At 45.6% G+C, this 13,910-nt stretch overlaps 1 protein-coding gene across 1 annotated transcript; it reads right to left on the bottom strand.

The window, feature by feature from the left end:
- Window positions 1–1,248: 1,248 nt before the first annotated feature.
- Window positions 1,249–13,542, bottom strand: Gprc5d (G protein-coupled receptor class C group 5 member D). The gene is made up of 3 exons (XM_027429998.2): window positions 12,648–13,542; window positions 2,784–2,851; window positions 1,249–1,320 (listed from the first exon to the last, which is right to left on the bottom strand). The coding sequence occupies exons 1-3, from the start codon at window positions 13,540–13,542 to the stop codon at window positions 1,249–1,251; spliced, it is 1,035 nt and encodes a 344-aa protein (XP_027285799.1).
- Window positions 13,543–13,910: the final 368 nt, after the last annotated feature.

The raw sequence follows: 13,910 nt of genomic DNA, 5'->3' as shown, positions 1-13,910 counted from the left end.
AGGGGACCAGGGTTCAGCTCTCAGTACATCAGGTGGTTCCAAACTGCCTGTAAGTCCTGGTCTAGGGGATCTGACATCTTCTGGCCTCCACAGACACCGTACTAACGTGTTTCACATACAGACAAGCAGACTTGTATATATACATGTAAATAAAATTAATACAATATCTCCCAAAGAAACCCCAGATACATGGGTGGACATCACCGATCTTCTGCTAAGGGAAATAAGGCAGGCACAAAAGGACAGACACAGTGTCAAGTATGGTTCTGTACAGGAATCATCAAAAGTTGTCAGACTCACAGAAACTAGAATGGCAACAGCCAGAGGTAGGGGTAGGGTAGGGATCTGTTACTCTTTGAATGTGAAACTTCAGGTTTTCTAAATGAAAAAGTTCTGGGAACCTTTCGAATACAGCAGTATGAATGTAGTTACTAGTACTGAACTGAACTGTTTTGTTTGTGTTTTTGAGACAGGATCTTAATCATGCCGGCTGACTGCAGATTTTGCCAAGGATGAGTTTAAGCTATTTACCACACAATCTACAGATAACGTGTGCTGTGATTCTAGGCGCATGCCACTGTGCTGGGCTTGAACTGAACTGTTAAGCACGGTTAAGATGGTAGCATTTGCTAGGTATGGTTTTTAGTACAGTTGAAAACAACCAGGGGTGCAATCCACTTCCAAGTTGCTGCTAATCTCTGTACTTTGTCACATTAGAATAACCCAATTTCTTCACACTGAGGTGTCTACTTCAGTCTCATTAGTAAGAGACACCAATTCTTCCAAGCATTGCTAAGAAAGACACAGATGTAGCTAAATAATTGCAGAACACGGGCTGGAGAGATGGCTCAGAGGTTAAGAGCACTGACTGCTCTTCCAGAGGTCCTGAGTTCAATTCCCAGCAACCACATGGTGGCTCACAACCATCCTTTATGAGATCTGGTGCCCTCTTCTGGTGTGCAGATATATACATGGAAGCAGCATGTTGTATACATAATAAATAAATAAAGTCTTAAAAAAATAAATGCAGAACACACAGTAATGTAGGGTGGCAATAAGATTGTAATTGTGCGGGGCCGGGAGATCTTCAGGGGATGGGACCAGAAGCGTGGCAGGGGCAAGGAACAGAGCGGAAGACAGGGTGGAGGCTGCATCGACAGCGTGTCCCGAGAGTTCTCCTGGGCCTGCTAGGGTTGTGTGGAGCACGACGCAGTCTTCCAGGTTGTCCTCCTTCTGTTTCCAGGGGCTCTATACTCCTGCATCTTGCGGTGGGCTTAGTGTAGCTTGTGGGATGAGATACTCCGGGCTGGGGTCAGCAGTCTGGAAAGAAGTGGATGCCATTAGCAACTTTCCTGGCCAAATAGTATCATTTTGCTACCATTTAGTTTCTTTGTTAGTTAAAGAAAGAAACCTTCCAAATCATTCTAGTTTTATTCCTGTTGTTGTGACCAAATGTCCTCAGAAAGGGTTTATTTTAGCTTATTCCGGGCTGTGGTCAAGGTGGTGGGAACTCAAAACCAACTAGTCACGTCACACCCACAGCCGGAGGTGGAGAGAAATGGGTGCATGCTCACTTTGCCTGCTAACCTGTTCTCAGTTCTATTTCTCCTCTCATATGGTCCAAGGTCCTCTGCTTAGGGAGTGGTTCTGCCCACAGTGGGCTGGATCTTCCCTTACTATGTAAAGTAATTAAGACAATCTCTACAGATATGGCCACAGGTCAAGTTAATGTAAACAATTCCTCCTTGGGGCTCTTTTTTTCCAGGTGATTCTAGGCTGTGTAAAGTTGACACTGGAAGTAACCATCACACAAATCTATTTCTATCAGGTTCCGCTGTTGGTCATTGATAAGATTTTTTTTTTTTTTTTTTTGGGCAAGGCCATGGAATAGCTGATTCCTGGAATTTGAAAATGCATCCAAGAAACTCTACAGGAATAGATAGAAACAAAACAAAACAATTTTTCTCATTGGGCAAAAGTTCCTCATCACCACCGTCCTCTGCCAAGGTTAATTAGAACAAATGACATGTGACTATGTCCTGGTCTGAGTGCTATTTAGGGAGACACAAATTCTCAGTTATAGATGGGACAGCTGAGCTCAAACAGTTGCCTCATAAACGTCAGTGGAGTCAGTGGACAAGTGATGGAGAGTGACTTTTTCTCTTGGATTTCAGTTGCTTGTGGTCCCCACAAAGCAAGGGGATTCCCTCGGTGTGGTATTTTTGGGCTTTCCGGATCTGTCCGTGAGCCATCACGGCTCAATGTGTCACAGTGTGACGTGTGATGTCCAATCGACTCAGTAGAGCTCTCTCTGTTTTTGCCTGAAAGAATTAAAATTGGTTCATCCATCTGGGCTTCCAGGTGGTAATGAGGCCCAGCCCTGTTCTCAGGATGGCCTGGGCTGCCAGGGCTAGACAGCGATTCACAGGGCAAGTTGAGGGTGCAGGGGAGAGATTTAGATGGCTGATACTAAAACCAGACTCAACACTCGAGCTGAGTGTTTACAGCCTCCCATTGCCACTGGCTCGAAGCTTAGCCAGCCCCCTCAGCATCACACAGATCTTGATACATGATTTGGTCCTTCCTGGGAAATAAGCACTGAGGTGGTGGTGTGGAGGGAGACTCGCAGGGTTTAAACTGAGGGCCTCGCCTATACATGCCCTCTGGTGTGGCTTGGGTCTGGCTTGGCTTCCCTCGGGTCAGTAAATCGTTGGACAGAGCCTGAAGACTCTAAGGAAAGAGTGTTTGCAGTGTCTTCCTAGATGGTTAAGGAGCATGTTTACCTGCAGCTGAATGGGAGTACCATGGGCAGTTAGAGCTACATCCTCCTCAGCTCCGTCACTGTCTCGGGCTGAAAGCCAAAGGAGGGAAGGGCCGTGTTAGTGTTGGACTCACCGGGGCTAGGAGGAGGCTCAGTGCTTTTGATGTTTTGAAAGGACTACTTGGTTGTGGCAACTATTGAGAAAAAAAAAACAACAACAACAACAAAACAACCCAATGGGTTTGTTTGTTCATTCATCCATTTATTCCCTCATCTGTTGTTTTGAGACAAGGTGTCATGTGGCCTGGGCTGTCTTCACACTCAGTATGTAGTTAACTGTGAACTCTGGACACTCCTCCCTCCAGCTCTCAAATACTGAGACAGCAGGTGTGCACCACCAGATCCAGCACTTGGAAAATCTGATGGAAAAGAACCTTTTAAATGTTGATGAGTGAAGCTGTGTATGGTTAGAGCACATGTGTTCTGGAGAAGCACGTGGGTATGTAACGGCAAGGGCAGGAGAGCCATCATAACTTCCCAGAAAAGGGCCCAACCCTGGGCTGGAATGTTCTCTGTCTTGGAATAACAGTGACCTCTGGGGTCTTAGATTTTCAACCATCCCTGCAGACTGACTTCTCCACAAGCTTGGATTCATTTTTATTATTGCTGTTTGAGAAGGGACTTATTCTGTAGCCCCCGTTGGTTTAGAACATCCTGTGTAATCTAGACTGGCCTCAGGCTTTTGGTGGTCCTCCTGCCTCAGCCTCCTGAGCGTGTTACCATGCCCAGCTCAATTGGATTCAAATTCTAAAATTGGACATAATAAAAAATTATTTCCAGAGTTTGCCCAACATTGGAAGGCCCTAGGTTTGATTTCCAGCACCTCAAAAATGAGCACCTAAGGGCACACGCGCACGCGAGTGTGCACACGCGTGCACACAGACACACAGACACACAGACACACACACACACAGACACACACACACACACACACACACACACACACACACACACACACATTTCCCTAGAGAAATACTGTATTGTCATAGAATAACCACATACACAGTTATTTGTTTAGTGACACCTACTCCATAATGCTTGTATTTGGGTGTTCACACACATAGCTGTGTCAGTAGTGGTCACACTTAGAAACTGAAATACTGGTGGTTGGACCCTGGAGAAGGTCGGCTTGGGACCCTCATCTGTGCTGTCTACTTCCCTTTTCTCTTTCAAGAGGAACATGTGTCCTCTCCCTGTCTGCCAAGTTCCTTAACCTTTTGTTCATGTTTGCTTCCTGGTAGAAATAAAATGAAAATCTTCCTAATCATGACAGCAAGTCTGTTCCATAGGTTCTTGAGGGTGCAAACGTTATGTCTGTGCAGAGCCCTTGGGTTGGGACACAAGGAAAGACCATGTGAGTTGTACTTTGTCTATGATTGAGGGTGGTGTCGTTATGCCTGACCCCCACAGCTTCCTCCTACTGGCATTTTCTAGAGGGGTGGAATCCTCTTATGTAGTTGAATACCGCACGTCTTCCCTTTGGTGTAGGATAGACTGGATCCTTGGCATCTACGTGTGGAAGAAGCCGGGAGTGACAATGTAACCTTCAATTAGATGTGAAGAGACTGAGGCTCCTAGAGGTCGGGGACCTTGTTGGTTAGGAAGCCAGTGTTTCTCCAAGCCAGAGGGTGAGAGTCTGTCTGCATGGTGACATGCACTGCTGTCCCTGCTGCCTGGTGATGCTTATGCTCTGATCTTTGTGGATCCCAGCCGAACCTTATCTAAATTTAGACCAAACAAATCCTATCCATGCTGTTCTATGCTAGTTTCCCTCTGTTTCTGTCTCTTGCCTCTTCATGGTCTATAACTCTTTTTTTAGGATTTTTACTCTTAATTTAGTATGTACTTGTGTGTATGTGCATATGAGTGCAGGTGCCTGCTGAGGCCAGGAGAGGGTACCAATTCTTTACCTGACATGGGTGCTGGGAACCGAACCTCTGGCCTCTGCAAGAGCCCTACTTGCTCTTAAGAGCTGAGCCATCACCTAGTGCAAGGGAAACTCCCAGGAATCTATGAAGGTGACCCCAGCTAAGACTCCTAGCAATAGGGGATTCAGAACCTGAACCAGCCATCTCCTGTAACTAGGCAAGGCTTCCAGTGGAGGGGTTGGGACACCAACCCAGCCACAAACCCTCTGACTTACAATTTGTCCTACATCCAAGATGTGGCTAGGGTAAAGATGGCACAGAAAATTATGGGAGTGATCAACTAATGACTGGCTTAGCTTGAGACCCATATTATGAGAGGGAGCCCATCCTGAGAGCCAGGACTCAGAGGCAGGATAGCCCAGAGACCTACAATAGAACAACAACAACTAATAATAATAATTATTATTATGATGATGATGATGAAGAGCTGAGATATCTCTGCCCCTCACCTGTAAGTATTTAAAGAGTGTAGTGTGTTTTGTTGTTTTGTTATTGTTTTTCTCTATATCTAAATAGTGCTGATTGAACACAGATCCCCCTTGTATGCTAGACAGGCACTCTACCACTGAGCTATATCCTCAACATTTTTGCCCCTTTTTATTTTTTCATTTATTTATTTGTGTGTGTGTGTGTGTGTGTGTATGTGTGTGTGTGTGTGTATGTGTGGGGGGGTATATGTGAATGTGTGCCCAAGTGTGACTATCTGAGGGCAGCTTGTGGGGTCCGTTTACTCCGTTTACCAAGTAGGTTCTGGGAGTGAACTCATGTGGTCCGTCTTGGCAGCAAGTGTTTTTACCCACGAGACATCTCACCAGTGCCTAAAACACATTAAGTGATACACTGAGGAGGAGGTGTAATGTTCCCATGTGTGCACACATCACACAATGTTCAAATTAGGAAAACATATATTTCCTTAGCCATTTCTTTATGATGAAAACGCCTCAAATTCTTTTTTTTACTAGATTAAAAACAAACCAGATAGCACACAGTACTCCTTACTGTGTAACAGCAGGCCAGAATTCCTTTCTTCTGCCTAACTCTAGGTTGCACTTATTCCTTGGCCTTCCTCCAGGTTTCCCCATCCACCCGACTACTCTCTCTCTCTCTCTCTCTCTCAAGATTCCGGTAACATCTTAGAGTGACAGGAAAGAAAAGCAAGCTTCCTGTAAAAGAGCAAGCAAAACTTGTCACCTGGGGGCCATTCCATTGAGTTTCCTTTGAAAAGTGGGTATACTCTGAAGAAAAAAGTAGGGGCTTGTGAGATGCTCAGTGGGTAAAGACACTTGTCATAGAAGTCTGCCAACCTGGGTTTGGTCCCCATGTCCTACTGTGGAAGGGGAGAAACCAACTCCTGTACACACCCACATGCGCATGCATGTGCGCACACACACACACTCATGAAATAAATACAATTTAAAACAACAAAATAAAGAATTATGGAAAAGGACAATACCCAACCAAAGCTGATATGTCTAGGGAACCCAAAGGCTCTAATATTTGCAGGACTTCTAGGGAAACCCAAAGGGTCTAATGTTTGCAGGACTAGCTTTCTGATGGCTCACTCTTTTTATACTCATTGAGCCATTTTCACTCTATCAAGCTCACCATTTATCTTTGTCCTAATACTTTTGAAAGTCATTGCTCTAGTATCCATCCAGCCACTGTACAGAAACCTGCCCACTATATTATTATTATTATTATTATTATTATTATTTTAGGTTTTTCAAGACAGCTCTCTCTATACCTTTGGAGCCTGTCCTGGAACTGGCCTTGTAGACCAGGCTGGCCTCATCTACCTCTGCCTGCCTCTGCCTCCTGAGTGCTGGGATTAAAGGTGTGCACCACTACCACCCAGCTGGTGGGTCTGGCTTTTAGAAAGCCTGAGATGAACAATATTCTATTTAATCTACAATGGCTAAGAAAGGTAATAACTAAGGTGGGAACTGTCCTGCCCCCAGAAGATCTGTTACTGATATTCTACTGTGTTTATGATCTCTTCAAGTCCTCAGTGGGAACAACTGGTTTAGTTAAAGTTGCCTTTGCTTTGGGGGGAGGAGGGTAGCTATAACTTAGGAGGGGAGGAGGTTAGTGATAACTGAGGAGAACAGTCATTCTGAAATCCACTAACTTTAAATGGAAAACAACACAGCCCCCCAACCAATCAAGTTAAAGAGGCATGTGTTAAGATACCATCATCCCAGATACATATATATCAGTTAATTAAGCACAAACATAATTTATAAATGGCTTCTTCACTCAGACATTTTTGGGGGGGTGGGTTTCGAGACAGGGTTTCTCTGTGGCTTTGGAGGCTGTCCTGGAGTTAGCTCTTGTAGACCAGGCTGGTGTTATTCTTTTGTTTAAAAAGAAGAAAAGAGAAATATTGAGACAGACATATTGACTATAAGTTTATTATAAGGCCTGGTAGAATAGGGAGACTAAGAAGAGGAACAGGGTAATGGCTGACCGCCATGGCCGGTCGCCATAGAGAGAGAGAGCACAGAAAGAGAGAGAGAGACAGGGGGAGAGAGAGAGAGAGCGCGCGAGCGTAAAGGGGCAGAGAGAGAGAGAGAAAGGTGCAGGGGCCTATCTTTTAAAGGGGTCCTCTGCACCTGCGTGCAGACTTCTTTCCCATGGAACCTTGGGCTGACCAGGGTATTGCCTGAGTGGATTCCACCAGGTAACAGGGGCAGGCCAGCATAATGCCTGAACCTTTCAGCTGTTCTCAAACTCACAGAGATCCACCTGCCTCTGCCTCCCGAGTGCTGGGCTTAAAGGCGTGCGCCACCACCACCTGGCTCACTCAGACATTCTAATTACTTCAATTACACACTGACATTTTAGCAGTATTCTTGGGTATCTTTATGATAACATTCCCAGTGCCTAACAATATGTTGAGCTTGTGAAATATTAATCAAATGCTTTGAGAATGTATAGATATGTTTGTGGTTCAAGGGAATCTGAGTGTGGTGTAATCCCAGCACTGGTGAGAAAGAAGTAGGAGGGGCAGGCATTCAAGGTTAGCCTGAGCTACATGAGAACCAGACTCAAACAAACAAACAAACAAACAAACAAACAAGAAACAAAACAAGGGCTGGAGAGATGGCTCAGAGGTTAAGAGCACTGGCTGCTCTTCCAGAGGTCCTGAGTTCAATTCCCAGCAACCACATGGTGGCTCACAAGCATGAGATCTGGGGCCCTTTTCTGGCCTGCAGGGACACATGCAGGCAAAACACTATATCCATAATAAATAAACAAATCTTTAAAAAAACAAAAACAAAAAAGAAGTGTTATGAAGAACAACTGGTTTGAAAATTCTATCAAGGTACAGCTATCTTTGTGTACATGCTCAAGTAGGTTAGGTTGCACGTGTGTGCATACATGTGTGGGGAGGCCTGAGGTCAACCTTGGGTGTTATTCTGTAGACACTGTATTCATCCTGGTAACATCTGCGTGTGTATGCCGTGTGTACACACATGCTTGTGAGTGTGCACGCACACACACATAGGGTTAGAGGTTGACAGTATCTTCTGGATCCCCCCCAACACCCCCATACATTACATATTGAGGCAGGGACTATCTAGCCTATGTAGCCAGTTTGTTCGGGGAGTCTGCTGTCTGTCTCTGCCTGGTGAAGGCTGCCATGTCTGCCTGGAGCTTTTGTGGATGCTGGGGATCTGAACTATGGTCCTCACACTTCTGGAACACGGGCTTTACCCACTGAGCCATCTCCCCAGCTCTGTCCATCATGCATTTTTGAGGCAGGGTCTCTCAAAGCCAGGATTCACCATTTGGCTAGAGTGGCTGGCTAGGAAGCCTCTGCCTGCCTCTGCCTCCTCAATACCGGAGTAACAAATGCGTGTGCCACCACACCTGGGCTTTTATAAGGGTTCTGGGCATCAAATTCGGGCTCCATGCTTGCATGATAAGTACTTCATTGACTGAGCATTTATTCAGCCCAATATACTGCTCTTTAGGAGGGCATTTACAATATAAGTCAATCTGCCCATTTGCGCTATGTCCTGCAGTGACATGCCTGATTGCGTTTGCATCCAGATGTTGTCATATTCTAGAATTAAATCCATAAGCTACTTCTGAGAGATTTTAAAGCCTAATCTTTGTAAAGACTTCCAGGAACTGGATGGAGTCTTTAATCCCTCTTGCTGATTGGTTCCAGCAAATCCTTCACCAGCTCTTATTTCTCCATTTAATAGCGGTCCTTCTTGCATTGGTTCAAGTTCATTTTGCCCCATTTTTAGTTGAGATGGGAAACAGCAGGACAGCTGCCCCCCATAGAGATGTCTTTACACTGGTGAAATTCTCTGCAAATCACCCCTTGACTCCTGTTCTCTCAGCTGCATAATTCCGGTTTTATAAGCCCATCGGTAAATCAAATAACAATGCCGTTGGAGCCACGGTTGCAAACAGCATGAGTCAGGCGAGTTACAGGGCCACGGTGTGCCTCATGGACCAGAACAAAACGCCATGTTTCAGGATAGAATTGAGACAGACAGGTCGGCTATGAGAAAGGTGCATAAAACTGAAAACTACCAGCTCAGTTTTACTGTCCTAACCTTTCCACACAGGTGTGGTGCTAAAGCCCTTTAATCAAGCCTGTGGTTTTCCACAGAGCCTCCCCAGGTGCCCCACACTTTTCATTAGTGGACGTTGATGCTGGAGACCGACTGATGCCGGGAACAAGGGCATGGCTGTTCTCACCAGCCACATGTCTGTTGAGTTATCCTAGGATTGTTACTTCAATAAACAAGATCGCAGGCAAAGGGCTTGCTGTCCAGCTGCCGCCAAGGGAGCCATGATAATGCTTGTGGTTTTCCAAGGTGCTGGCTCTTATCTACTTGGTTTCTCCTTTTCCCTACCTAGTTGTAACCTTTCACTTTCTCTTGCATTTAAATTACTCTCTTTATGTTTTGATAATTGCATTTTCTCAGACTTAAGTTGTGATTCTAGTCTCTAGCCTGAATTTTCAGGTGACTCTGCCCAATCTTGGAGGGCAATTTGCATTTTTAAAGCAAGATACTATTGTATCATCAAATGATTCTGGCAATAACTATCATTGGCAGACTATTTCCTGTTTGGCAGACTATTTCCTGTTTAAAATGGAGCTTTTTCTTCCTTCCTTCCTCCCTTCCTCCCTCCCTCCCTCCTTCCCTCCCTTCCTCCCTCTCTCCCTCCCTCTTTTCCTTCTCTCTCTCTTCTTTTTGTTTTTCAAGACAGGGTTTCCCTGTATAGCCCTAGCTGTCCTGAAACTCACTCTGTAGACCAGGCTGGCCCCAAACTCACAGAGCTCCACCTGCGTCTGCCTCCCCAATGCTGGGATTAAAGGCATGTGCCATCACCACCCAGTTTTGTTTTTTGAGACAGGGTTTCCTTTGTGGGGTCCTAACTATCCTGGAAATCACTTTTGTAGACCAGACTAGCCTTGAACTCAGAGGTCTGCTTTTCTGCAACCCCCAGAGTACTGAGTGCTGGAACTAAGAGTGCGCATTACCATCGCCCAGCTCAAGAAATGGATTTTTCTAATCTTGATTGGATAGTAGGGTAGTTCTGATCAAATTAAGAATGGAACACTTTTGCAAGCTCTGAGGCTCTTCTTATAACACCTTGTTTTTGAGACAGTCTTCATATGGCCTGTAGTTCATTCTGTAGAACAGGCTGGCATCAACTTTGCCCTGAGCTTCTTGCTTCAGCTTCCCAAGTGCTGGCACTATGAGCTTGTTATACCACGCCTGGCAACACTTTGAATATTTTTGTTTGTTTGTTTGTTTGAGACAGGGTGGTGCCCTTGAAGGGACCGGCTCCCCATTTCGGCAGCCATAACAGCCAAACACATATTTGTCTGACCTTGTCTTAGTCACTAAGGTCAGATGCCTGCCCCTTTTGGCAGCTGTGACAATAACACGTGCTTTTCTGACCTTGCCTTGGTCACTAGAGGTTAGGTGCCTGCCTCATGGCAAGGAACCAATCACAAGTTAGCTGGTGGCGCTATGCTTTAAGGCTCTGGGTGTGCTTTACAGACCAGTGCACAGGAATGATGCACAGAGCATAGCAACCACCCTGGGAGGGCCCATGGGCCATAACAACCAGTTGGCCAATCAACACAGGGAAAGCCCTCCAAGCCTGGAGGCACACCAATCCTGAGCCTATGCGTACCCCTAGACACTCCCCTTATGCTGCCCTATAAGATCTCTCTGCAGCCGGTTCGAGCTGTCTTTGCTAGCCGTCCGCCATGGCGGGTGGGTGAAAGGCCTGAGCTAACATGGGGTTAGCTCGTTAAACAACAATAAAGCCTCATGCTGTTTGCATCAAGCTTTCGAATCTGCCTGGTGATTGGGGTGACCGAGGTCCTGGGCTGAGACCCCGGAGGCCTGAGTTTTCTGGGGGTTTAACACCCTCCCTGCAACACCTTAAACACATGTGTAACACTTGGGTGACATGGAATAAGGGGCATAGGAAACATGCTTTGGGATATTATGGTACTACAAGAACTTCTTTGTCTTTGGGATCACACAACACAAAGAAAAGAGCAACTTTTATCCCATCTTCGGGTAGGAAACATGGAAGGAATTTTAAAGAATGACAGACTCTGCAATTCTCCCCCCAAACCTCAGGGATCCAAAGTGAAGCATCCACAACAACACATAATTTTGTAGGAAGGATACAGCACATCAATTTCCAGCTCTCCATCAACTGAACTGAAAAGAACTAATAGATGCATTTATCTGGACAGGATTTAATTTCAATGTGTAATTAACTAGCGGTAACAGCTCAGAAAGTGTACGATGTACTTAAAAGGAAAGCTTATATTAAATGTTTTTGAGCCTGGCGAACACGATGTGTCCCATACAGTATATAAAATAGCATCTTTGTTATGCAGTAGAAAGAAAATGGGAGAAATCAGTTGTCTATTAAGACACTAAAATGGATGTAAAACTATGACACTGGGCTATAGATAATGTCAGCTGTTTCATAAGAGGAATTAATGAGTTTTGATACATTTCCAGATAACTGAAATTAGCCACTATTTCCTCCAGGTTAATGTGGACCAAGCATCTTTGGTGTCATGGTTAATGTCAATCCCTAACAAAACAAACAGGTGGCTTGGTTTTATATATAGATAAACACGTGACCTAGAAATTATCAAGAAAATGTCACATAAGCTGTTGTTTCCTAATGATTCCACATTTGAGCTTTTACTTAAGATTCAGATTACATTGTTTTTCCTGTTGCTTTTTGTAACAGAGCCATGAAAGACTTTTTTTTGAAACAGTGAACAACTTGCAAAATAGAAACCCAGAGTTGAACTCTGTGACTCTCATGAGTGACAAGTCCCACAGTTTTACATTTTATCTGAGTAAATTAACTTTCAGACTTAAACTTTTAAAATGTCAGTTGCTTTTGCCAGAGTCTACTTTTGTGCTTGATAGCCAACCTGTGTGAACTTAGCATGACCTGATCCACCCCTAGCCTGGGGCTGGTTAACTCATTCTACTTTTTGTCTTATTATTAGTTTTGAGACATTCATGTAGTTCAAGCTGGTCTCGAACTCCGTATCACCAAGGATGGCTTTGAACTCCTGATCCTCTTGTGTCTGCCTCTGTGTGTGCTACCACGATAGCTTATCATTTTGGAGTGGGCGACTTTCTTTGCCAAGCTTCAGCCACAGTCACACCTTTTCACTGAGAGCCTTCAATTCTTTTGGTCTTGTTCTTTCCGCATAAAGCCTATGTTTTGGAAGATCTGATTTCCAGTAGGTTCTAAAAGGCTTTGTCTCTACACTTGACACGACTCACCACAAATCTGGCCTCTGCCAGTGAGATCCCTCTGGGTTCTTTCTGCCTGCCTACTTCCCTCCCTGCCCCAGGCCCTCTGGGATGTACCTCTGGAGAGCTCCTGGTTCTCCATCCTGAAGCTGCGTTGATAGACTGGCACCTGGCAGGCGTTGCCTTGTGGAGGACACTCCTGCCTACACGATCTGTAGAGGATGCTCAGCTCAGGGATGATGTACAGCAGCAGGAAAACCCACGCATTGGTGACGAGGCCGATGCAGATGACTGCGTCGTCCCACTGAGGCTGCCGCTGGAGCTGAGGGTTGCCTCTCAAGAGCATGGAGATCCACACCACCCAGATAATGATAGAGACCAGCACGGTGGCAAAGATGAGCCTCCCATGCTGCTTCCAGTTCTCACAGGGGCCACAGAAGGTGGCCTTGGAGACAAAGAATGTGAGGGCCATGAGGAAGAGGACATAGATGAGGAGACAGACAAAGTCCACATTGAGCTGATAGGGTGTCATGTGCACGAACATCAAACCTCTGGTCATGATGAGGGTCACATACTCTATGGCAATGATGATCTGCAACAGGCTGACACCAATAGCTATGAACAGAATTGTGGTCCAGCAGAAGGAGACTCTACCCCGGACCAGCTTCACCAGGTTGGAGGCATGAGCCAAGAGGCAGGAGAAACAGATAGCAAAGAGAACCCCAAAGAGGAAGTAGCGGACAGGGGCAGTTTGTTGGTTGAGCTGAATGATGAAGGCAAAAGCAAGTCCGAAGAGCCCCAGCACACTCAGCAGGAAGAGGAACTGGGTGGGCATCACGTTCCACTGGCTGCAGTCCTGCACCTTCCGCATGAGGAAGAGAAATGCTAGGAGTAGCAATATTGTGACCACGATGCCAATCACCGCCAAGGACTCCAGAACAATGCCCCATGGCCCCTCATTGTCACAGAAGAGGTAATAGTCTTCTGTGGACTTCACGCAGTCCTCATACATGGTGACTTAAAGGTAGACCTCACAAGAATGGATGTCTGGTCTCCTGTGACAAAGAGATGAAGATAACCTGTGACTTTGTATCCACCCAGGAGAATGCCTGTTGGGAGTCCTGTCCCTCATTCCAAATGAAAACACCTGAGCATATGCAGGGAATGGCTTTACCATAATAGTCCCCCAGACAAAGGAGAGTAACATTTTCTTTGTCTCTCAACACTTGTCTAACACCAACCTTCCTGGAGTCGGGGGTGGGGGGGAATAAAGATCTGACAGATACAAGTATAGTCTACAAGCATAGTCACCATTTCTACTATACTAACCCCTACAGGACAAGGAAGGCTACTCTAAACCCTGCCACACTGTCTCAGCTC

Source organism: Cricetulus griseus, chromosome 8 (genome assembly GCF_003668045.3).
Source record: "Cricetulus griseus strain 17A/GY chromosome 8, alternate assembly CriGri-PICRH-1.0, whole genome shotgun sequence".
NCBI lineage: Eukaryota > Metazoa > Chordata > Mammalia > Rodentia > Cricetidae > Cricetulus > Cricetulus griseus.
The sequence above is the reverse complement of the archived record's forward strand: the minus strand, read 5'-3'. Positions and strand labels throughout refer to the sequence as shown.

Coding starts and splice junctions, on each gene's coding strand:
- Gprc5d (XM_027429998.2), bottom strand. CDS start 13,542: ATGTATGAGGACTGCGTGAAGTCCACAGAAGACTATTACCTCTTCTGT. Junction 2,852..12,647: donor GAACCAGGAGCTCTCCAGAG/GTACATCCCAGA, acceptor TTTGGCTTTCAG/CCCGAGACAGTGACGGAGCT. Junction 1,321..2,783: donor GTACTCCCATTCAGCTGCAG/GTAAACATGCTC, acceptor ACTTCTTTCCAG/ACTGCTGACCCCAGCCCGGA.